The following is a 23,913-nucleotide window of genomic DNA, read 5'->3' as shown; positions in this document are numbered from 1 at the left end:
AAAAATAGAATTCATGTATATATAAGTCCAGCAGTAACACGTGTATTATTGGGAACACTTCGATGTCTGTTGGTATTTTGGTTCATTGTTCATGACGTCATGATATGTACCCGTTTTCACTATTGCAGTTAGCTTAACGTCTGCATCTGCCAGTGGAATCATCTGGTGAACAAATTGAACAAATTCTTGCGTATAAGTGTCGTCTAAAAGCGCCAATCATGTGTCTCTCCACAAATACGTAAACCAGTATATTAGATTGATCCCCATAAAGCACGCAGGAAACAAGATTCGAGATACTCGATCTATTTTGCTGACACTGTTCAACTGGAAACCATGATACGTTGAAGCTCTTCTTCTTCTTCTTCGTCGTCGATCTTTCTTCTGAACACAAGAATGATTTGGATGGACAGAAGGAGGGGCAGAAGACTGATTGGTGATTCGACCATTTTGGGACTGTCGTGGTCGTAATGGAAGTCTGTCTGGTACTGTTGCCACGTGTACAACAGAATTTGGTCGGGTATGAATGGCATCGGTAATTGGTAACTCACGATCAGTGGTATACACTGTAACCTGCGGATGAAAACACAATTCTCCTAAGTTATCGATATCTTCCAATGGCAAAGAATTCATCATGTAATAATTAGGAAAATCATGAAAAATATTCTTTAAATAAAATTATTGTATCTATATAAGCGAAAATAATTCAAATAATAAACTATAAGAATTAAATTTTAAATTAAACTTTAAATTAAGCCCAAAATCTAAAATAAAATAAAATATGATACATTTAATTTTGATCTGATAGATAAAGTTTAGATTGTATATTAAACAGAGCAACTGGTAAGAATCTACAATTAAGTTAGCGACAAATATATAAGAATAAATCAAAAAGATAAAGCTTTATTTAAAAAAAGGAAAAAATTAATAAATCAAAGGTATAATTTTAAGAAAAAACAGCCAATAAGAATCAAATGAAATAAATAAAAATTTAAGACACATTTTTCATATACAGACATATATAAAGACATTTTTCCATTTCATTTTGAGTTTATTCCTAATTAGATTGCTTATGATTAAATAAGTTTGAAATAAAATTATGAAAAAGTATTGAAAACTTTTAATTCATAATAAATTGTTGATTGAAATGTAACAATTATAAAACGTAAAATTATTGAAGCATAACAAAAATATAAAATGTGATAAGTAAATATCAAATATATCAAATAAATTATTTCCAGAAGACAAAAATGAATATGCCATAATTTTAAATGTTGAAACATTGTGTATATTCAACTGTAAAGCTTTTCAATTTCAATATGCAATGATCCTATAATTAAATTATTAATAGACATTACTAGAAATATTAGGGTGTGGGAATAATAAAATTACTGAAAAAGATTATTACCATAATTAATAAGAACATTATCATATAATTCTCTATTTTATTGCTCACAACTAGTCATTCTCCTATAAGACTTTGAAAGGTAATAGGTTCACTCCGTTTAATATGCTATTTTAAAATTCATATAATTGTGGATACCTTAGAAATAAGGAACAATATTATTCCATTCCTCATTCGTCTTCTCCACAGATATTGGGATACAATACCATGGCGCCATCTTCCGAATGAAAAAGTAAACATCATAAGTAATGAATAAAAAAACATCACTAGTGTAAGAACACAGTCCTCTTCATATCAATGAGGATTATTAAACTTGCGATTAAATAACTTCAATAAAGAATCAAAATAAATGGTACATTAGTGATAACATCAAGGTATACGTATATTATTAATATACAAAAATTATTAAAATCGCCATTAATGAGCATTAGTAGTAAAATTAAATCAGTATTAGTTATTTGTGTTAGAAAATCAATACTGTTATTAGTGAATTATTAATACTGAATTAATACTGTTATCTCTTAAAATGAGCAGCGATTTTTAAACTAAATTTATTGACTTATTAACCTTGCAAATCAATTAATATTGGAAAATAGCATGCCTCAGAGAGAAAAAAATAGATAATTTACTTTGTTATTAAAAAAATATAATTACCAGTAAAAACAATTAAGAATAATGACAGCGCCATCTATGTTAGAAAGTCGAAAACATGAATTTTTGGATCTCTGCAGGTTACCCTTCATTATTCAAAGCTAGACATGTACATATATTAGAGAAAAATATTTGGAAAAGAAATACTGGAAACAAAACGAAAAACAGTATAAAATGCTTACTAACTCGATTAACATTCCCTCCTTCTATTGTAGCGTTCAATTCTCCTGCTTTAGCTGGTCCTGGATTGGGATGCTTTTCTTCTTCTTTTTCCTCGTCTCCCTCTTCTTGACTCTCATCTTCCCATTCATCACTGGAGGATTCTGGTGAATTAGTTCCAGGCGGAAAATAATATTCTCCACTCCCAACCTTGGTGAAGTAGTGCACCATTGCGAACTGAATTATGGTAGCGAAAATGAACACGAAACTCAGGCCAACATAGAAGTCCAGAGCGGTGCAATAAGGCACCTTTGGAAGATCATTGCGACTTTCGAGGCCCAGAAAAGTCATTGTGAGGACGGTGGTGACACCTAGTGAGAACAGAGTGTACACATAATTTCGTTAATATGGTCATTTACTTTTTTATATGTTACATGGGGAAAAAGCATGTGCAAAAAAGCCAAGCTTTTTTTGCATATGCAAGAATTTTTTAACAGAATTAAAATATTTACTTATTTTCATTATGAACGAACATATCTGCATTTCTCTTAATAATACTATTTATCTTTAAGAGAATTTCAGCTATATAAAGCCAATTTAATAAACTTAATAACTTGGACCTTCAAATATGCAATTTGTAATAACATGATATCTGAATGAATGAGATATCCTTAAAAACACTCACATTGCATGTCTTAAAATTCATTCAAATACACACTTTGACGAAAAACATGGAGAGAGTTGCAGCCTATATTTATAAAATACTGTACCTCCAAGGGTCATTGGATATCTCTAAGACTGCCAGAAAAGGCATACGACTGAATGAGAAATATATGAAAATTTTCATTTGGTTTTTTTGGAAAACATATCTATCTTATATGCCGAACAATGAATACATGCAAAGAGTTAATCGAGAATATTTTAGAAGAGAAAGATAGTCGGATGTATTTGGGAAATTTTTCTGTAAATGTGGATGCGTAACTCTGGACTTTGTAATTAAGTATATCAAGTCTGCATTTGACAAAGTCGTGAAGAATTATAATCCTCAGCTAACACTAAAAACCTAAAATACTGACTTCCGAAGCCAATGCTTGTTGAGAAAGCTGTTTTCCTTATCTTGTGATATCTTAGAGAATCCATTTGGAGAGCCGATCAATCTGTCATTCACCAGCGATCCAAGTCCTTCTATTTTATGTAAACAGCTAAACGCCACGAATAATTGCAGAAGAGCATACAGCTCCTTGTTGATAACAACAGGCACATATAATTCTTAGAAAGATCTGCGTTCTATCAACGCAACGAACAATGGCGGCAAAGACCACCGGGCACGTTGTCCGGTGATTTGAATTTCCAGGATATTATTCAGTGCAGCGTATGCGCAATATATGCTTCGAGAAAATTATAGAATATGCGGAAAGAAATTGAAACTAGAGAGAGAGAGAGAGAGAGAGAGAGAGAGAGTATGTATTAAGTGTTTTAAAAGTGAGTGTCTGTTCGGTGAAGAGAACCCAATAATTACCAACGATAATATGGGAAACGATGTTAATAATGTCGAACGTGCAGCCGCAGAAATAGAGGAGAACGAAATGAATACCAATAAAGAAACAGCGAGCTTAAATTTTATCCTTCGTAGAAAAAAGAGTGAAATTGAAAAACTGCAGAAGCGACAAGAGTTAAGAAAGGCTGAAAAAAGAAATAAGCAGATGATCCGAAAGAATAATAAACACCGGCCGAACAAACAAGAAAAACAAGTAAACGAGAACATTATGTATGGGGACAATAATCAGGGGAGTATTTAACGAAAGTATGACAAAATCGTGTTTCCCAGTAGCAGAAATTCACGATATTGCCCACGCCATCCGAATGCAAAAAGGTAAGTCGAAAGAAATGATTGTCTTAGTTGGTACAAATGATTTGAGAGGCGAGAAGTATTCTGTGAGGGAGGATGTAAAGGAATTGGTAGAAGAGGAACAACTGAAGAGCCAGAAGGTGAAGATTGTAAGTCTAGTAATCAAGGTGAGAATATTGCCTCCAATATTCTCACTGTGAAAGTGAAAGTGATTGTTGTGCGATATTGACTTGTGAGATTATAAAACATGAGGAATATTCTATCAAGAAGGGGTATTTTTTGGAACTATGAGGCAGGTGATTCGGATATGCTTAGGAAAAAACTTAAACCTGTAACATGACATAAAATGCTGCAGGATAAGAATGTTAGTAGTGAATGGGATATAGTTAAGGATCATCTAGAGCAGGAGTTTTCAACCTTTTCCAGTGGCGTACCACTATATTTAATTCAAGATATTAGATGTACCAGTAAGGCAGTGGCTCACGTACCACCAGTGGTACGCGTACCATAGGTCGAGAATCCCTGATCTAGAAGAAGCAGTATTAAATTGTATACCTAAGGTAAGGAGGGTTAATTGGATAGGCGTTAGATGGATGATTAATATCATTAGCACGAGATGCAGAAGAAGAAATGCTGTGGAGGATATATAAAGAGAAAGATGACCAGCATGACACTTAAGGCAAAATCATATTATGAGAAGAATTTAGCCGAGCAGGCCAGAAGAAATCCCAAAGTGTTCTTTCGTTATGAGACAAATAAAAGGAAGAATGAGTATGGAAGATGAACCTTAATGAGTGATGATGGTCAGGAGAAGACAGACGCGAATAAAACAATTGTGTTACTGAGTGACCACTTTGCAAGGGTATATCTTCCTAGTGAGGTAACTGCTTTAACCCATGCGAAGACATTAATGGGGGAACGGAGGTAGAAGAATTGGAGGTCCTTAGGATATAGCAGAATCTCAATATAAATACAGCTGTGGGATTAGATGGGATATCAGATGAGGTTTTGCGAGAATGTGCAAAGGAACTGACAATGCCTCTGATTAAACTGTTTAAGTCTCAGCTCTGGTAGAGTTCCAAGTGAGTGGAAAGAGGACAAAATTATTTCTTTGCATAAGGAAGGGTCTACGACTACAGTAGAAAATTATAGACCAATCAGTATCTCAGCATGGTGGTAAAAGTACTAGAAAAAATTGGTCAAAAAGCGAATTCAAGAATGGGTAGATACAAATATGATACTGCATGAAGGTTGACATGGCTTTGCGAAGGGTCTGTTGTGCCTTAGTAATTTACTAACTTTTTATAATAGAGAAACAGCTGAGTTGGATAAAGGAAATGGCTACAAGGATGATTCCGTTGCATGCATTTTGCAAAGGCATTTGACGGAATACCACATGGAACTGTCTTGCGCAAATTGGAATAAATGGGGATGATATGACACTGGTTAAGTGGTTACAAGGTTCAGTGCTGGGACGGATCATTCCTGTTTAATTTGTACATTAATATAGGAAATAGGAAATAACCTGAAAGTAAATATCCAGTTCTCTATTGATGATGCAATAGTAGAGTAACAGTTAATCGAGGTGATGTGGAGAGCTTTGCAGGACGATTTAAATTGGCTGTCAGTATGGGCAAAAGTTAATGGGTGCAGTTTAATGTCGAGAAATGTAGAGTTATGCATTTTGAGAAAAATAGATTATAAGCTGTGTATCACATTGATGGCACTGTGCTCCAGAAAACAGATGAAACTAGAGATTTAGGGGGAGTAGACACTGTCGGTGTCAGGTTATTTTGCATCCTAGGCAAAGTTTACAAGTGCGTCCGTTATTTCATAAACTAAAATGTTTTTAATTGACATTAAACAAAATAAAATTGTCTTTCAGGTTAAATTAATAGGTAAATTAATAGGGCTTTTTTATTTTCTTTTTTAATTAATTTGAAAATTCTCCGTTATAATTCATTTACAAAAAAAAAAGTTATAAAATACCGAAATTTAATATTTTAAAATGTTAACGTTCCTTAGCGGTAATTTCAAATCATTTAGATAAGGAACAAAAAAGAACCAAGAGTTAAATAGTAGAATAGTGTGATGTGTGAGGGATAAGGAAAAAGAATCGATACCTAAATCATATATCACTATTTAATTTTGATATTTTAGTAAAGTATGAATAAAGCATAGCTTGAAGTTTTGAGCCCTTCATAGCTTGCGCTCTAGGCAGTTGCCTAGTTTGCCTAAATGGTAATGCCAGCCCTGGTGGTAGACAAAGAGTTAAAGTTTAGAGGACACATCGCTAAGGTAGCACATAATATTACTTGGCGAGCGAAGAGCAAATTTACAAGTAGAGATAAGGAACTTGTAATTCCACTTTATAAGGCCTTTATACCCTCACATCTGGATTACTGTGCTCAAGTCTGGCCTCCTGGGTTTCTTCGGGATGTGGAAGCAGTGGAGAGGATTCAAGGCGAGTAACCAAGATGGTGAGTGGCCTATATAATGTTCCCTATGCGGATGGATTGAGGATGTGTGGATTGCAGAGGTTGTTGATAGGAGAAAAAGAGGGGATATGATAGAAACATTTAAGTTGCTTAAAGTGTTTTATAGGATAGATGCAGAGGAAATGTTTCAGCACTTGGCTGGAGGGACAAGAACAAGAGGTCATCCCTGGAAGCTGAATAAAGGGGTGATCAGAAGGTGTGTGATGACTAGATGTTTTTGCTTGCAGAGTGGTGAATGAGTGGAATGGGTTGTCAGAGTCAGTTGTGAGTGCTTTGTCTGTTAGTGGGAAGAGAGGTATGAGAGATTGTGTGGATAGTTAGGGTTTCCCGCGATGAATCTTCGGACTCCATGGAAGTGCCTTCATAATAATAATAATAATAATAATTAATAGACATTAATAGTCCATAATTCTAAATAACAACAACAATAGTAGCATGAGCAATGAAAGAACAGGGCGCATAGAAGAACCTAAACAGGTTCTTTTATGAACAGTAAAAATTTAATTCTGTGAAGCGCCGATTCATTCTACATACTCTTCCAGATGGATGGGTTTCTTTAGGTACGGAGGATAGCTAGCAAATGGTTTTTACCCGAGTGTGTTGTCTAATCAACGAGGCTTGAAGTGCAGTATAACGATATGGAATAGTTTTCTCGTTATATGAAGTTTGTACACTAAGTTTATGTATGGTATAAAAACTGCTAGATACAGCGTCGATGTTCTTGGCAACTGTGTATGTCCTATGTTGTAAAAATGGATAATACCACAGTCCATATTCCTTCCAAAATAATAACGCTGTGTTTCAAGAAATTAGTGCAAACATGTCGACTGAAACTGATCCTTGAACTAATCCCAATAGGACATTAGTGATTACTGAAAGATGAATTATGTTTTTATCTGCATATCTTGGCTTGTGGTAGAATTGTGTAACAGTTGCATTGGAGAGAAAATCTTACTTTAAACTTCATAAATAACATTGGCTTTGAATGAAATATTCGCCTTGAAAAGAATATTTTCTTCCGAAGAATTGTATTTTCATGTGATATATTTTCTTACGATTAATAACTCGATTTGTACATATTCTTCTGAATAATAGTCTATTCTCTTCGAGTACCACTTTATCTTTCGTAAGATGCAAATTTTTACTTTACTTCGAATGTTTAATCGAAAGAGTTGTATACGACAGAATGAGACTTGAACGAGGAAGAGGACAACTAATTTAATCGCTACAGGCAACGAATTTATCACAGAAAGTTGTTTGCTACTTCCACTGCCTTTGTATGCAGGAATATTTTAATAGGTCATTTCCTTTAGCTACATTAAAACAAACAGAAGCTACAGCGTGTAAACAGATGGGAAACATTTGAATGAGAAATCAGAGGGAAACTATTTTTAACTTTTCACTGTTGAACCTTGTTGAGTTGCTAAATAGTCCTTATAGTCCTTATAAGGACTGGCTTAAAGGGGCGAAGCAAGAATGCTTTTCATCTTCCCCGTTATCTGTAGAGGACAGTGTAGGGTTAAGGTGTTATTCAGCTATTAAAGCTCTGATCATGGCAGGAGGGTAACAGCAACAGCCGAGCCTCAGTGAAAACTTCATTGGCTAAAGCATTGCCATCCATTACCCTCCAAGAGTATATGTATGGCTCCATCCCCTGGTTGCTAAATGTACCCCTAAGATATAGTTATGTATATATATCTAGGAATAAAATCAGTGTATGCTTTAATTACCTTTTCAGTGTGGTATAATTCCAGATGAATGTTTATGGGCACATAACTGTCTTCATAATTAGACATCTTACTGAAGTATTATGCAGAACTCTTACATACTTTGCCAGCAGGATGAATTCAGCGTAAAATGACAAACGGTATGATATAACATAATCTAATAACTTACTGAGTATGGCGCTCACCCAGTAAGGTATTAGAGTCATCCTCATATCAACTGTACCTTCAGACGGAGGCCTCGATGATGATTGGTAGTATTGAATTTTGTTCCTATGTGTCAACTCCAGAAACATTCCAAGATTATAAACTGGATGGAGAGATTAAGACAGAGATGTCTTCAGATCTTATTCTAATTCGGTTTATGATCGTAACATGGTCAGGAAAAATGACTGATTGGATTGTTATTTCTTTCATGATCATAAGAACTGTATGGCTTATATTTTGCGATGGTAGGTCAAGGAAATGACATTTCAAAAGGCAATGACAAAAAGCATAACTCTTAATTCTCCAGATGTTTGTAATTAGGACATTTTCAATGATTAAAAGTTTCATAGAATACTTTATTTTAAATAAAGTATTCTATGAATGATTGGGTGAAATACTGGATGAAAATCATTGCTTTGAGGAGCGTAGCGCACGGTGACATTCGCTATTTCCTAACATCCTCTGCCATCTCATAGATGCAATAAGAATAATGTTGTTGTCATGGAAACGTGAAAGCTGACATAGCATTTGCTTAGTCAAATAATTACACAAATGAAACTATTTTATACAAAGAGTGCGTGTGCATGTGTGTGTGATAGAAAGAGAGAGAGAGAGAGAGAGAGAGAGAGAGAGAGAGAGAGAGAGATGATTTATTTCAACGATATTTATCGATCACTCTAATTAGAAACTGTCTTTTAATTAAACTGGGCATTTCGAGGAATGTTCACACTTCCAAATATGACAATTTAACATTTTAAAGAAATATTGCACTGTTTTGCATTCAACTTTCAGATGGAATTTAATACTGCTGGATGATTTTTAATTTAGATCATAAAATCTGCATCACCATAGTTTGAAATCGTGACGTTTAAATTAATAATTGTATTATGTTCATATTCAACAAAATTTAAAGTTCTTTTTATTAAAAAGTTGCATAATTGTCAATCCCACACATATCTGGATAACCGCATCTGTGGGACGTGTATTTGTTTGCCTTTCATCTGTCATTCTTCAATGATCCAAATGATATTTACAGCTTCTTTTATGAATTGTTCATCATCGTTACTGATCGCAAACAATCAGGACTTACCAGAATTCTGTTATGCCTCCCAGTATTATCATAATTATCCATCTTAGAAATAAGCGGCATTTTTGAATGGAGTGGATATTTAATGATAGTGTGAATCAGATAAATCTCAAATTGGAATAATTCTTTGATACAAATAGATAATTTTCGGACCCACAGTGTGCACATTGCACACAATATTTCGTACTGTTTGTGTGAAAAATAAAAATAAATTTGTCTAAATCTAGTTTTTCTGCTTTTGTGACCCTGAACTGAAGAAAAATAAAGTGCTTTAAAGAGATAGACATACCACTTAGGATATAATCGAAACTTCGTTCTCTAATGTTGTTTATTTTCATCATTGTCATTATCAACATTTTTTGGTTTTTTTGTTTCGTAAAAGTGTAAAAGATGTTGTGTAAACCTTATAGTTTTGATGGTTCTGAAAATATGTCAACCAACACAAGGAGAAATGCTCGGAATATTCATCTCTCTAAACATGGACAAATGAAAAGAAAGTTTTTATGGAAAAAAATACGTGAATATTACATATTTTTGGTTACTGTAACTCTACAGTCAATATAAAATGCGAATGTAAAGCGTATGGGAAATTTTATGAAGAAACGAATATGGTGATATTAAGAAACTTCTATTATGGCTGGTCAAAAAACAAACTTTACAAAACACTTTAAAAAAATTGATCCATCAAATTGATCCATCTGATTGATCCATCAAATTTACACAAAAGTTCTCAGAGTGAATTTCCAAAAGAGCATAAAATACTTTTCTTCAACTGTTTCTGTATGACGTGAAAAATAAAGCAATTGTTTGACTTACTTTTTTGGATCACTGGCCAAAAGCACCGTAAGCACTAAAACTGTACAAATGCCTGGTTTACACCAATTAGCATGTTGTTTCATTTCCTCTTCATATTGCTCAGTAAATTTGATTGAATATGGATGCAGATCATAAGTTATGACACGGGCTCGTTTTAAAGGATAAAATATGCTCATGTTGTCAATAAACTTAAGTACGATTTCTATTAAAATATTTTAATGAAACGTGGCTGTTGGTGTGAGAGGTCACGAGTGAATGTATGCTTTCTTACTGTGAGGAAATCTTAATCAAAATAAAATCTTCAACCTCACATGACAATTCCAAACATGCAGCTGAAAACAAAAGATACATCTGAGCAAGCAGATTTGAACTCCCAGCATTTGTTTTCTGCACATGACATTAAAAACATTTTATGTATGGAATGAAAGGGAACAGAAAACACCTTTTTTGTACTAAGAAGAAGGAGGAGAGAGAGAGAGAGAGAGAGAGAGAGATTATCCTAGAATGCTGCATAAGTATACGAATCCGGTGATAATATCCAGATCGTGAACTTATTACTGAAAGAGAAACGTAATTGCCACCTGTTCTTCAGCGACTTCCAAAAAAATAAATAAAACAAGCAACTACTTTTATATTTTAACGAAAGGAAATTCAGGATGGATCCTTCAAAACCTAGAAGTTTAAAATCGAATGAAAAGCCTTCCATTTCTAAATGTTTGATCACTCTTCTATCGCGTATCCTAGCCAACAAAGAAGTATTTGCAATAAAGGTCATATTGAAATCCGAAGAAACTCTATTAGTTGGCTAGGATACGCGACAATCTCATTTTCTTCCCATCCCGTATGCAATAAATAACTCTTTGGAAATCTCATCTCTTTTAAGAGAATGAAACTTGAAAATGAGAAATAATAAAGCGTCCGGATAACACTACTCACGTTAAAAAAATATAAAAAAATCCCTGTTAAAATTAAGCAGTCGGGTTCGACTACTTCGTAACTATGCAAAATCTGTAAAAAATTCCATTTGCAGTTCTTTGATTTTAATTAAAAGTATTTCTTGAAGAGAAGCAATTCCCTTCCGTTACGAAGGGTATTTGACGAAAGCATTAAATAACCTCTCTCTTAGAATAAACAGGTAATCAAAAGTTTTCCCCTTATTATTTGAGACAGTGCAACTTGAACAGAAAAAAAAATCGCGAGCTTCACAGTGACCGCTTTGTAAATAGCTAAACTTTAAATTCAGAATCCAGCAAGTATTGTATTGAATACTATTAAGCGCGCAGATACTGACTATTCTAAAAATAGAAAATCAAGAAAGTAATTCTTATCTTAGACTTTCTTCTTCAGAAGACAGCACTTTTCCGTGTTTTTGATCTCTTGAAGTGACTTAACTGCTTAAATTTCTACGTGCATTATATAGTAACATTATAACTACTATGACAATGCTTCCTGTGCAGCAATAATAATAATAATAATAATAATAATAATAATAATAATAATAATAATAATAATAATAATAATAATAATAATATTAATACACTTTAATTTTTTTTTCGTTCACAGTTGTCGTTGGTATTACAAAGAGAGAAACTAATGAAAAGAATATATTACACAGTCCAACACAATCTTTGCTGACTTTTATATGAGACGTGTTTTTTACTAACTTGGGTGCGCTGATTTCAAATATCAACCCCATGTTTCTCTATCACGTCAGGTTTTTCTCTCTATGGCATTTTCTTTTTGCTAATTTGTAAGTTTTTGATAGTTTTAAGGAGGCAGTACTATTTAGAGGATCAAACAAATCGATTTTTTAATATTATTTTCTGAAAGTATGTACTTTTAAAAATCTGTTCCTAACTTTTTATCAAGAAATCCGAAAAATTCCCGAAGATAAAGCCTATTATTCAAAGCGGTGCGCAGATCAGAATCGGAGCGCTCACCGCTCTCGCTTGTTAGTAAACGAATAAATGCGTAAGAACCTGCAACGGTACGTACTGGGGCTTTAAATGTGAGAGAGGCCGATAATTAGATACATAACTACTTAACAATATTCATTAAAAATTACAAGAATATTTATAAAAAAAATAACAATTTTACTTACACATGAGTTTCAGGGAATAAATTTTTGTTTGTAGCAATTTCTGCTGTGTGTTCTGTTTTGGCAATCCCTTTGAATACTCCAACAGTAGTCGGCCATCATGTGAGAATCCCATCTTCCTTGGTACCGATCTTCCATAGTTTTTAAGTCTTGATGAAATCTTTCGACTTGTTCATCGCTTACAGCAGCTAAATTCTCTGGAAATCTATCAAGACGACTGTATAGGAAATGAAGCTTTATGCTCATGTTGCAACCTAGGCGCTGGAAATTTTCAAGCATTGTTTCCACTAGATCTTTGTAATTGCACGATTTTTTGTTTCCAAGAAAATTATTCTCAACTATCGTAAATGAAGTCCAGGCCTCTTTCTCAATTTCGTTCATAAAGTTGATGAAATTTGGGTCTCTCATTAAAGTTCTAATTTGCAATTCATCACCTAAATGTATTAGGTCGGTTATCGGCCTCTCTCGCGTTCAAAGCGCCAGTACGTACCGTTGCAGGTTCTTAGGCATTTATTCGTTTACTAACAAGCGAGAGCGGTGAGCGCTCCGATTCTGATTTGCGCACCGCTTTGAATAATAGGCTATATCTTCAGGAATTTTTCGAATTTTTCGATAAAAAGTTAGGAACAGATTTTTAAAAGTACATACTTTTAGAAAATAATATTAAAAATCGATTTTTTTAACCTCTAAATAGTACTGCTTCCTAAAAACTATCAAAAACTTACAAATTAGCAATAAGAAAATGCCATAGAGGAAAAACCTGATAGAGAAAAATGGGTTTGATATTTGAAATCAGCGCACCCAAATTAGTAAAAAACAAGTGTCAGATCATAATCAGCAGAAAAAAAAAATTTTTGTTGGCCAGTGTAATTAGAATTTATTGTGTTTAGAGTTAAGACTATTATTTGAATCGTTTCGTTTCCGAACTCCATTATCTTCTTTATAATAGTATTTTTCTTTTCGTATATTGGATTGTGTGCAGCTCTTCTAGAGAAAATGACCTGTGGGTACTTGTGATTTTAATCACGCTTAGTGAATGCAAGAAGTTAGTGAATGTAATCTCGTCCCACCTGTATTATTTCCAAATCTTTTGCTTAAATGCAGTAGTGTCAATTATTTCGCATTGTTTCTTTCTTATGGCAAATTAATTTTTGCATTTATTTCTTATGCCCCAATCAATAGTTATGGGAGATACTGTTTTTTTTTTCTTGTTTTTTTTCCCCCGCATTTGATGTTTACATTTTGTTTCTAATCATTGGTGATTTAATTAATTCAGTTTCAAGAAAAATAATCTGAAAGCCAGATCAAACATAACATAACCTCTGGTGAAGTTGAAACATTATATAATAAGGATACATTAAAACTGCCTTTTATTTTATTTTTTGATGGATTTTTAATTACTAGCAATTTATTTCATTGGATTTAATGAAAATAAATGGTTGTTTTCTTTCAGAAAAACAAATTACATTGCATTATGCATTATACAAAAGCTGAGCGAAGTCAAAAAGGTAAGAAACGGAAATTCTTTTGTTAAAAACAGGAAGAACGGTTACGACAGTGAATATTTCGAAATTTAAAACATTACGGAATGACCACAGAATAATTATCTACAAAATACATCGCAATCGCAACGATTTCATATTGTTAGCAAAGACAATGAAATGTTTAGTGCTTGTTGTTTTGTGTGTTTCCCTCGCCTATTAAGTCTAATTAACTAAACCTAATCAAGATTCTACAGCCCAGTACATTTGTTCCTATAGCTAACATCCATCGAAATTGCCTCCACAATAGGCTTATATATTAATATATTCCTCATTCCATAACATCCCATTTTACTTTATTTTCAATGATTCCACAGCGTGGAATCATTGAAAATAAAGTAAAATGTTTAAGTTAAACCAACTAGTAAATGAAGTTGTCTATAAGCTAGCTACGATATGTTATTAAATTTCCTGTAAAATATTAGGATATGTTGTTTGAAAGGCGGAGATATACAACATTAAAATATGTGCATGCAGAAAACACCCATCTTACCAAGAGCGACTCTATCCGCTGTAGCTTCTCTATTGATCCAGAAAGCGACCCACGATAAGACTACTAGCATAATGCAGGGAGCGTACACTTCAATAATGAAGTACCCCATATGCCTCTTGAGGTGGAAACTCACTACAAGAACCGAGAAAGGACCTGAAAAGAACACAAAGAGAAGAACATGTAAAGATGATTTCGCTCAAACTATAATTTGAAGTTTACTTCGTATCCAGTGTGAGGCAGAAAGATGTTACCACATGAATCTAGCATGGGGGATAATAACACAGAGATCTTTCTAGTAGATCTAAATAAGGATGGCTTCCTACTATTTCACGTGTTTGTTTCTCTTCCGGAAGGCGCTACAGAGTTGAGATCACCAAGTTAATGAGGCTGCGGAAGCGCCACAGTAACCCTTCACTTTCAAGTCCCGCACATATACAAAATTCGATGTTGTCTTGGCAACAAGAGCATTCTCGAAGTATCTGTGCAGACCCACTTGTGGACTTTACTAATGAGAGGACCAGAAGACATCTTTTCATGTAGTAAACACCTGTCTCCACAGTGCATCTCAGACCCTTTTGATTTTATAGGCTAATGCAGGACTGCCGCTGGCCATCTGTTGCCAGCAATGTCCTGTCACCGCTACAGCGAGAAAGGAACGTGGCTTTTAAAAAAACGAAGTTATTAGCTTGAGAGCATGCAGGTATTAACAATGACTCAAGGAAGCAGTCGGCTTTGACAGCTATTAATAAACTATCTACGTAAAATCTGATAGTGACTATTATGAATAACATTTACAACATGATATCACGTTCCAATGAGCACAGACGTGCGTCCAAAACTTTATAAATCATTCTCATTAATCAATCGTGTATTTGTTTATTTTAACTTGAAACGTATGGCAAAGACAGCTACATGTACTGTAAATTCCCCTTTACATGTAGCTTCACTGCAGTATTAAATGTCATACAGTGAAACTATATGGTAACTCAACAGTGAAAACCAGAGAACAGTAAGCAGTTAAAACTTGCCTGAGGAACAACTAAACATTTACACCATGTAATGCATACTGATTGATCGAATATGATTAAACTGGTATTATTCAGAATCTATTCATATTCAGAAATATGACGACTTAAACTAAGTATTCGTAGGGTTTTTATACAGATAAATAAACCAGGAAAGTAATTAAGTATTCTAGCAGTGCTCGAGTATAGGATTTTCTGCCAAAAATGATACTGGAATATCGCACGAGGTACACACTTTTACCAGGCACATTAATAGTGCATTACCGTATTGGAGACACTTCCTGAATGTTCGTCAACATACAACTAGGCTAATAAGCGTATAGAATATTCCTGGCAGCCGTCAACCGTCTGCGTGACCGGACCATGAGACACGCATGTGCTAGCACGTACTACCTCCATCCACTTTATTCTGCTTCGATCCAACAACTAATAACTTCGAAAAATCTTTCTTCATAACGTTTGCTCACAAAAAAGAAGGACGCAAAAGAAGATAAAATGTGATGCAAGGGAAGAATAAAGAGTGAGATTATTAAAGTAAATTAACATATGAGAGTACACTATACTGACTAATAAGAATAGCCAGAAAAGTATTAAAATAGATATTAAAATAAAAGTAGATTTTAGTTCAATTTTTATTGAGTAAAGGTTAACATTAATATTAAGCTATAAAATAAATCAGCGATTTAGAGAACAGAGTAGAAGGTATGAGGTTTTGAAGACTTTTTCAGTTTGCACTGTTTTAAACATCGCTCAGATCGCACAATAATTTGATTTCTAATCTATGTTGAAGTGTAGACAGTGTTTATATTGTTTCCATTACTATTCCATAAATTTTTGTAAAATGTTTTACATACTATGTGAAATAAAAAAGTAAAAGCAATCGATTTTTATTTAATGTAGTAAGATAAAGTTAATAGAATAGTAGGATTATTTTTATGGCAATTAGCTTGTGTTTCGATTCCTTTAGGACAACAATTTTTGTGATTCTTAACGTGTATAAAATAACATTATATGTTGTTAACACAGATATTCGTCAAGATTTCGAATTGTTCATCATAATCTATATGGGCGAGATACAGTTACTAAGGAAGAATATCAAATTTGAATTCTTGAATTATGGTTGTTTTTGCTGAATGACAGAACGTTTTCTTGATTCCAAGGAACAATTTTTTTCACAACACTCCAGTGTGTTTATTACGAATATCACGTTTTAGTGTCCAAAGGTCCAAAACAGTTCAAACTGTTTTGGACCTTTTTCATTTATTTGTACACTTATCTTTGACTAATACACTTTTCATCATGCTGTTCTAATAATCATCACTTAATGAGGGGTTGATCCCTGTGTCAAACTCGGATGACTGCATTGCTGGTTAACGATGTAATCACAAACCAGAGGTGATATCTTTATCCGCCTCAAGGGGATTAAACGCAATAAGCACTTGAACGCGATATATATTATTCGTGTACACAAATCACCATTAATATTTTCTTTCTACTCCCCCCGTATTTTCTTCTGTCTGTAGCTTTTAATTTAGCAATTTCATTAATTTCCACATAATTTGATATGGTTGTTTTAAGAGAGTCATTTCCAACTTTAGGCACATTAGTCACATGTGGCTAGTGGGAGGATATGATAATTTTGAATTTCACGTCAGTCGCAATAAAACTGATTAAAATTCGTGAATTCTTTTTCTCTTTTGGTGTTCTTTTTTTTTGTAAAATAAGACTTAAAAGTGGAGAAATAATTGAACTCTGGCCAGACTACAATCCTTTGGCACTAAATGTGCAAGGCTACATGTTTCACTTGAAATATCACTATCTGACCTTACGGAAAACTATCAGTGGCAAGCTCTTCGTCACTCCCAGTACACTAAATGAGCTTTCCAGGTGTTAATATGTTTTTCTAAATTGAAATAGATATTTTTGAAATGATCCTCATAAAATATATTTCTATTCCTCTTTTAAAGAAAGACCTTTTTTGCTGTCATTTCTCTTAATTTGTATAAAATATTTTTATATATTTGCGGTAATATTGTGTACAGACGATCCCTTTTACATGTAGCTTCACTGCAGTGTTAAATGTCATACAGTGAAACTATATGTAACTCAACAGTGAAAACCACAGAACACTAAGCAGTTAAAACTTTCATGAACTTTTGGTTCAGGAAATACCGTTCATAACAGGAGTGTATAAGTGACAGTTGGGAAAAAAATTAATTTGCAGTCGCATTATTCTATAGAGACTTTATTCATATTAAACTTGAATCCTGGAACCCTTTTTGGTTTCTGTGTTGTAGATAATTTATTTATTGTCACTTGTAATAATACATTTTTGTGGTTTTGAATCTTTTTCCCAATTTCGCCAAAACTGGTTCCTTTTAAAAGCAAAACTGAGATGACCCAATAAGTTTTAGAAAATATCCCAAATATCCAATTTCTTTCTGACTAAAATTACTCATAATATGCAAACAGAAGGAGAATTTCTAAAATGTCTGTTCGTATACATAAAAACAACTAAAATGTAATATTTTCTAATGTCATCCTCATCTGCAAAGATGGAAAGGGCCAGAAATATTCACTTGCGCAATTTACGATCTGGATTGCTACTTATTTTTCATATAATAATTGAAATTATAGTAATCGGTTATTTCCTTCGTTATTATAGACAATTAGTAAAATAGCAATAAATCATAATAAGAAATTATTCAAACAGAAATAGAAAAAAGTTAAACTCTATATTATCTAAGCCCAATAGAGTATGTCACCTATCTGTTAAGGGTATTAGCTTGCCACTTCAGTTGAAAAGCCGTAAATTTTTTTTGTGTCTTTGATGCAAATCGAGTACAGATCTTTATAACTAAAGGCAACACTCGTTCTTCAACGCACTACGAAATATACGAGAACTAGAAATATATAAATATCAATGTATTCGTGTTGGGAAAATTTCATAATGAAAAGAAAATCATGATAGATTCCATTGATCTTTACGAAGAAATACAGATTTTACTTAAAACATAATCGCATGCCTAAAATAATAATAATAATAATAATAATAATAATAATAATAATAATAATAATAGTTATGCAATTTCGTTTATGATGCTTATGTGCAAGCAGTCACGTACCATGTGCTTATAAAAGGCATGAATTCCAAAACCATAGTATGTGTTGATTTCAATGACGTCAGTATCAAAAATTTCTGACTATCGGTAATATTAGCTGCATCGAAGAGCATCAGCGGTTTGAAATATGAATGTTTAACTGGAGAATCTTAAAAATGTACTTATAAAATACTTATACGCGTACATTTCAGAGTTCGTGTTTTCCAATAGTTCATTTATTATTACGACTGAGCGCGTCAAAAGTCCTAAGCGTTCTTTCCTTCACGACTGTAAACCTATTAGTTTTGCTGGCTGGTGTTCTTCGTTTAAAAAAAATCTGTACATATTCAGAGAAGATCTTAAGTTTTCTGGCATGGAGTAAATATCACTGGTACTGTAGACATTATCTGTAGATATGTTAACAAATTCAGCTATTTGTTTCCATCAAATAGCTGAATTTCATGTAAACAACATTGAGAAATTTTAAAATCTAAAACTACTTAAGTAAAATCCAAAATGCCGTATCACGTTTTAAACTACACAATGAAAAATTCAGTAAAATCGTGAAGGTAACAGATGATTCTCGCTGATGAGGTTGGAATTGGAATTGTTTAGAAACCAAAACTAAGAGTAGGAGGACAGAATTTCCTGACTAGCTCACTTTCATTTAAAAAGGTCCTTAACTTTAATGACGTTACAACACGCTTTTAAATGAAGCGATCTCTGTTCATAATAATGGCCACTCATCTAATAATGCGGCCTATTTGCAAGCAGGAAAAAGGAAAGTCAAACTCAGTACTGCAATCTGAGATTGATGTTTTCTCTCTCTCTCTAATCTCTCTTCCTAAAATAAATAAATAAATCGTCATATTTGATCGAATAGATCCACGGCCTTTTGTTTCTTTTAATTAAGTAGAAAAATATAGCTACAGCATTCAGTGAATATTTTTCAAGCTTACTTCAAAATGTGTTCTTAGAATGTTCGAAACAGAACATTTTAAGAACACTAAGATGTATTTCATAGATATTAATAAGATCAATCTATAGGAAGAAGACAATAATAAAGATATATAGTTAAAGACTTAGAGCTTAAGGAAAGGAAAATCACGAAGGATTTTAAAGAACTACAATTCAGGAGAAGCTCAGGCATCTTACGTCGTCTGTAATTCCCAAAAACGTAAGCAGTTTAGCATTTGACTATCTACTTTTCCTTTATTCTTATCTTCTTGTTATTTTCTTCTCTTTTCCTTTTCCACTATATCACTAATGGCTGCCTTCCATCTTCACCAATTTTACTTTTTTTCAGTCATATTTTCTCTTTTTTTCCTCTGATTTTTATCGCTTCTTGTTTACCTTTTCCAATAGTCCTTTAGCGTGCAAAAAGTGTTTTCATCTTAAAATCCGTTCAAAGTGAAAGCCGTTTTAAAATATTCAATCCAATTTCAGGTCTAGAGAAGACATTAGCGAGAATTTGAATAACAAAACAATTCTTGTTTCTGAAGAAACGTGATCCCTTCTTCTTCTGGTAAGTCGATGGCTATACTGAATCCAGCTATCGGGCACTAATGGTCCCTCCCAGAGATCGAAGTATAAGAATTACGATTTACATGGCTAAATATTCCGATATTTATATACCGCACACGCACACACACCAAAAAGTCTTGCCTTAACTTGAGCAAAAAACAGTCTCGCATCGCATAAACAAGTAAAGTGTTATTTATCGGCGGCTATGCCCAAACGAAGATGCGAAAAAGTTGTTCGAAGATTTGTTAAGCCATCAAGGGACATCTCAAGCTACTTACTCTCTTCAAATTACTTACCACATAGTTTTTGGCTTAATAAAACTCTTCACACCTGTATGATGTATTTTGAAATCCTTCAGCCTATTCTTCCATCTTTCTTATCCTTTATTTTACTTTCTTATGTCCAAATCTCTTTACGTTTATTAACCTCTTACAGTTCTTTCATAATCCTTCCTTGTTTTAGTAAGAAAGACTCGGGAAGATGTTAGCAAATTACTTTGTCGACTTACTGAAATAAGTTTTTAACAATGAAAAGTTTGAAATAATGAGTCTCGCACTACTCCGTATTGATCTCTCCATGGAGAAGAAAGGCGACAGCTGTATCTTCAGAGAATGGAACATAGTGACGCTAAATGAGAGCTAAAAAGGTGTTACGACTGCAGCCTGAGAATAATAAATGTGTCTTTGCTCACAAGGAGTTATCCTTAAAATGAAAAAGATTAAGATGTATTAATGAGCTTTTAATTTATACATAAAAATCTCTGAAGTGTAACTTTTGTTACATTGTTATTATTAGTCAGTTCTCAAATATTGAATAAACCCTACATTTTTTTTAATTCTGTTGTAACAGATATACTTAAGATATTAATTTAGAATTTTAGTTTCCAAAACATAATGCAAATATGTAAAAACAGAGTGTGAAGGGACGGAAACTGATTACAAAATATTAAAAAAGTGAAAAACAAAATAAAAAAACAGTAGAGTGACAGAAGGATAATTAAACGATGGAAGTGTTTTTCAAAAATGAAATTAATAGATAAATAGCGAAGAAAAAAGAAAAGAATAACAGATAAAGAGAGAAAAGCAAAGTGATAAAGAGAGAGTGCAAAACAGAGAAGGAGAGAGAGAAAAAGAGAGAGAAGAGAAAGTGATGAAAAAGAGATCGGAGAGGTTGAATATTAAATTATATCCAAAGTAAGGCAGGCTTTTATCTTTTATTTATTAATGTGTTTCCCACCCTCCTCTTTTCTAAAATTAAGGTAATTCGGAATGTGGCAAAGTTCTTGCACGTTATAGACATCAAGTTAATAACCCTATTCATTTTAATAAATTAATACCATATCATTCGAGTTGGTACACAATCCTTAATGTTTGCGAAATGATGATGTAATTTAAGCTAATATCATTTTAGCGTAACTTATGATCCTCCTCCATCTCCTGGGTCGTTGTTTGTTAATACATGATCACGTAGCCTCTCTCTTTGAGGGATGAATTCAAATTTGCTTTAGAAAGACTAATGCAATTTGATGAATTTATTAACTCATCAAATGAAACGAGTAATAAAATGTAACAAAATTAATTTCCTTGATGATTATTATGAAACGATTATGATGTTTCGCTTCAGTTCTATAGATCTACTACTAGAACAGTACATAAAGCTTCACTTTACGTCGGTTTCAACTCTTTTGCCGTATATGAATTATACACATATTCTTGAACTTTTCTTTTAATCATTTGTCTTCTCACTCTTCATGGATTCATATAAAAATAACTTTTCTTTCAGTTAACTAATTAAATATCTCCTTATTTAATTTCATTACCTAAGTGGATTAATCTAATATTATCCTATTTCACCCGTAAATCCCGGTATTTTAAAATGGATAACACTTGAATTAACCATCTAAAACCAGAAATACTCCGAAATGCAGAAAACATTTTACTTACTTCACACCATGAGAGGCCACATGACCTATAACACAAAACTAGCATGAATGTGCAGGTGATGAAAGAGAAAGACGTAAGCAGTTAACATGTGGATTGAAAATGACGGCTGTAATCAGTGGGGAAAACAGTATGGAGAATTTCTTCGATATGTTTGGAATTGACTATGAGTGAATATTCACCAGCGATTGCCCATGTTGTCCTATATGAGTAGAAAAAAGAAGAGCAATACCATGAAAGCATCTGAAAAAGCATAATACAGAAACAATGCTCCTATGAGAAAGGAGGGTAGAGAGAGAGAGAGAGAGAGAGAGAGAGGGTCACCTATTCGGTGGAGTGCTCTATTCGATATACAGCCAAGAATTCTTAGTTGGGGAGTTGAATGAATCACTACAAAAATGAGAAGAATGTTCTAAAATCGGTAGGATTTGGTATTTATAAAGTATTAAGTTACGCAGATGAGAAATACCTTTTATAAGGAAAAGAATACCAACATTTTAATGGAAGAATATGAAGCAGCGTTATTCGCCCTATTGGGAAGCCTCGAATGCGTTACCATCAGGTTCGGGTCCTGTGTACTATTTGATGGCTAGCCTATGGAAATCGCTTTGCTGCTGTACCATGAAATGGAGAAGTTGCTCGTTTCGTAATTTGTTAATAACAGTATGTTGACTATACTCAGCAAGGCCATCATCTGCGCTTCAATGAGAAGAGAGGTCTCTTCTCATTGCAGCATACAATGTGTGCTGCAATGTCTCATTGTATTGTCAGCATAGAATGCCATGATGGTATCTGTCAATCATCAAGGATCATGGCATGCAATGCAGCGATGTTTTCAGGTGTGATCGCTGTGGAAGGTCTTCCTGACCTGGGGCATTTGTTGTCTCCGAATGCCCAGTTTTATCCTTGTCCCCCATTTTCAAATTATTGGATATGCTGGAGAACGATTCCCGAAAGTCTTACACAAAGTTTGGTGAATCTCAATTGCCGACGTTTCTTGCAGTATGCAAAACTTGATGACGCGCGCGCGCCTCTCTGTCTTTGAATTTCTTCAAAACCTCTGGCATGTCTTCTTATGTATCCTAAAATAAAATGAACAAATTATTTCAATTTGATGAAGCATGGGGATTAGAGGATTTTTAAGATATGCTCTCTCTCTCTCTCTCTCTCTCTCTCTCTCTCGTGATTATATTCGTTGCTTTGATATCATTTTTGTTCTACGTGTTTATTAGAACTTGACAACCCTCTCTATTCGTATGCTTACAAGGCCGCAATATTTCCCTTGCCAGAAATCCGTTTGCAGAAAGAGATTATACCAACCAAAATTGTTTTAATACCCTTAGTCATTAACATCTTCAGTTGCTGAAAGTTTTCCTTGTGTGTTTTCCGAAATCTCCTCAAAAGCTGTAAAGTAGCAGTAATCATTTTCTATATAGTTCTCTATAGTCTGAGTAGAAAATTATGTATTTCATTTATTCTTGTTTGTATTGTTTATTACATATTGGACCGTTAATAGGCTGGTCATGAGCCTCTTCCAGTCACGTCAACCCCCTATGTATTACAGTATTTAAGTTGATTTTATTTTGTCACGAAAGGGTTTAAAAAACAAATAACTTTTTGAATAAAAATAATAAATAAAAATAAATAAATAATAAATAAAAAGTTATTAAATGTTTAAACCTCTTCATGAGTTATGGGCTACCCAGTATAAATTTAAATTACAATATTTTTCGGTAGGCCAAGGGCGTGTACCTTTAGTGTAATCTATAAGATTGTGCTCAGAACTCTACACCTTTTA

At 33.5% G+C, this 23,913-nt stretch overlaps 1 protein-coding gene across 1 annotated transcript in view; it reads right to left on the bottom strand.

Annotated features, from left to right (window-relative positions):
- Positions 1-216: 216 nt before the first annotated feature.
- The window catches only part of LOC150107415 (gamma-aminobutyric acid receptor alpha-like), a 63,573-nt gene continuing 39,876 nt past the window's right edge, over positions 217-23,913 (bottom strand). The window contains exons 7-9 of the mRNA XM_090391836.1: positions 14,526-14,678; positions 2,240-2,583; positions 217-663 (exon numbers count right to left, since the gene is read on the bottom strand). Coding sequence (XP_090247962.1) covers positions 217-663; positions 2,240-2,583; positions 14,526-14,678 — 944 coding nt within the window. The remainder of the gene's footprint in view (positions 664-2,239; positions 2,584-14,525; positions 14,679-23,913) is intronic.

Source organism: Typopeltis vanoorti, chromosome 4 (assembly GCF_054136105.1).
Source record: "Typopeltis vanoorti isolate ZY-2024b chromosome 4, IOZ_Tvanoo_1.0, whole genome shotgun sequence".
NCBI lineage: Eukaryota > Metazoa > Arthropoda > Arachnida > Uropygi > Thelyphonidae > Typopeltis > Typopeltis vanoorti.
Note: the sequence above shows the minus strand (reverse complement) of the source record. Positions and strands in the feature narration are given on the sequence as shown.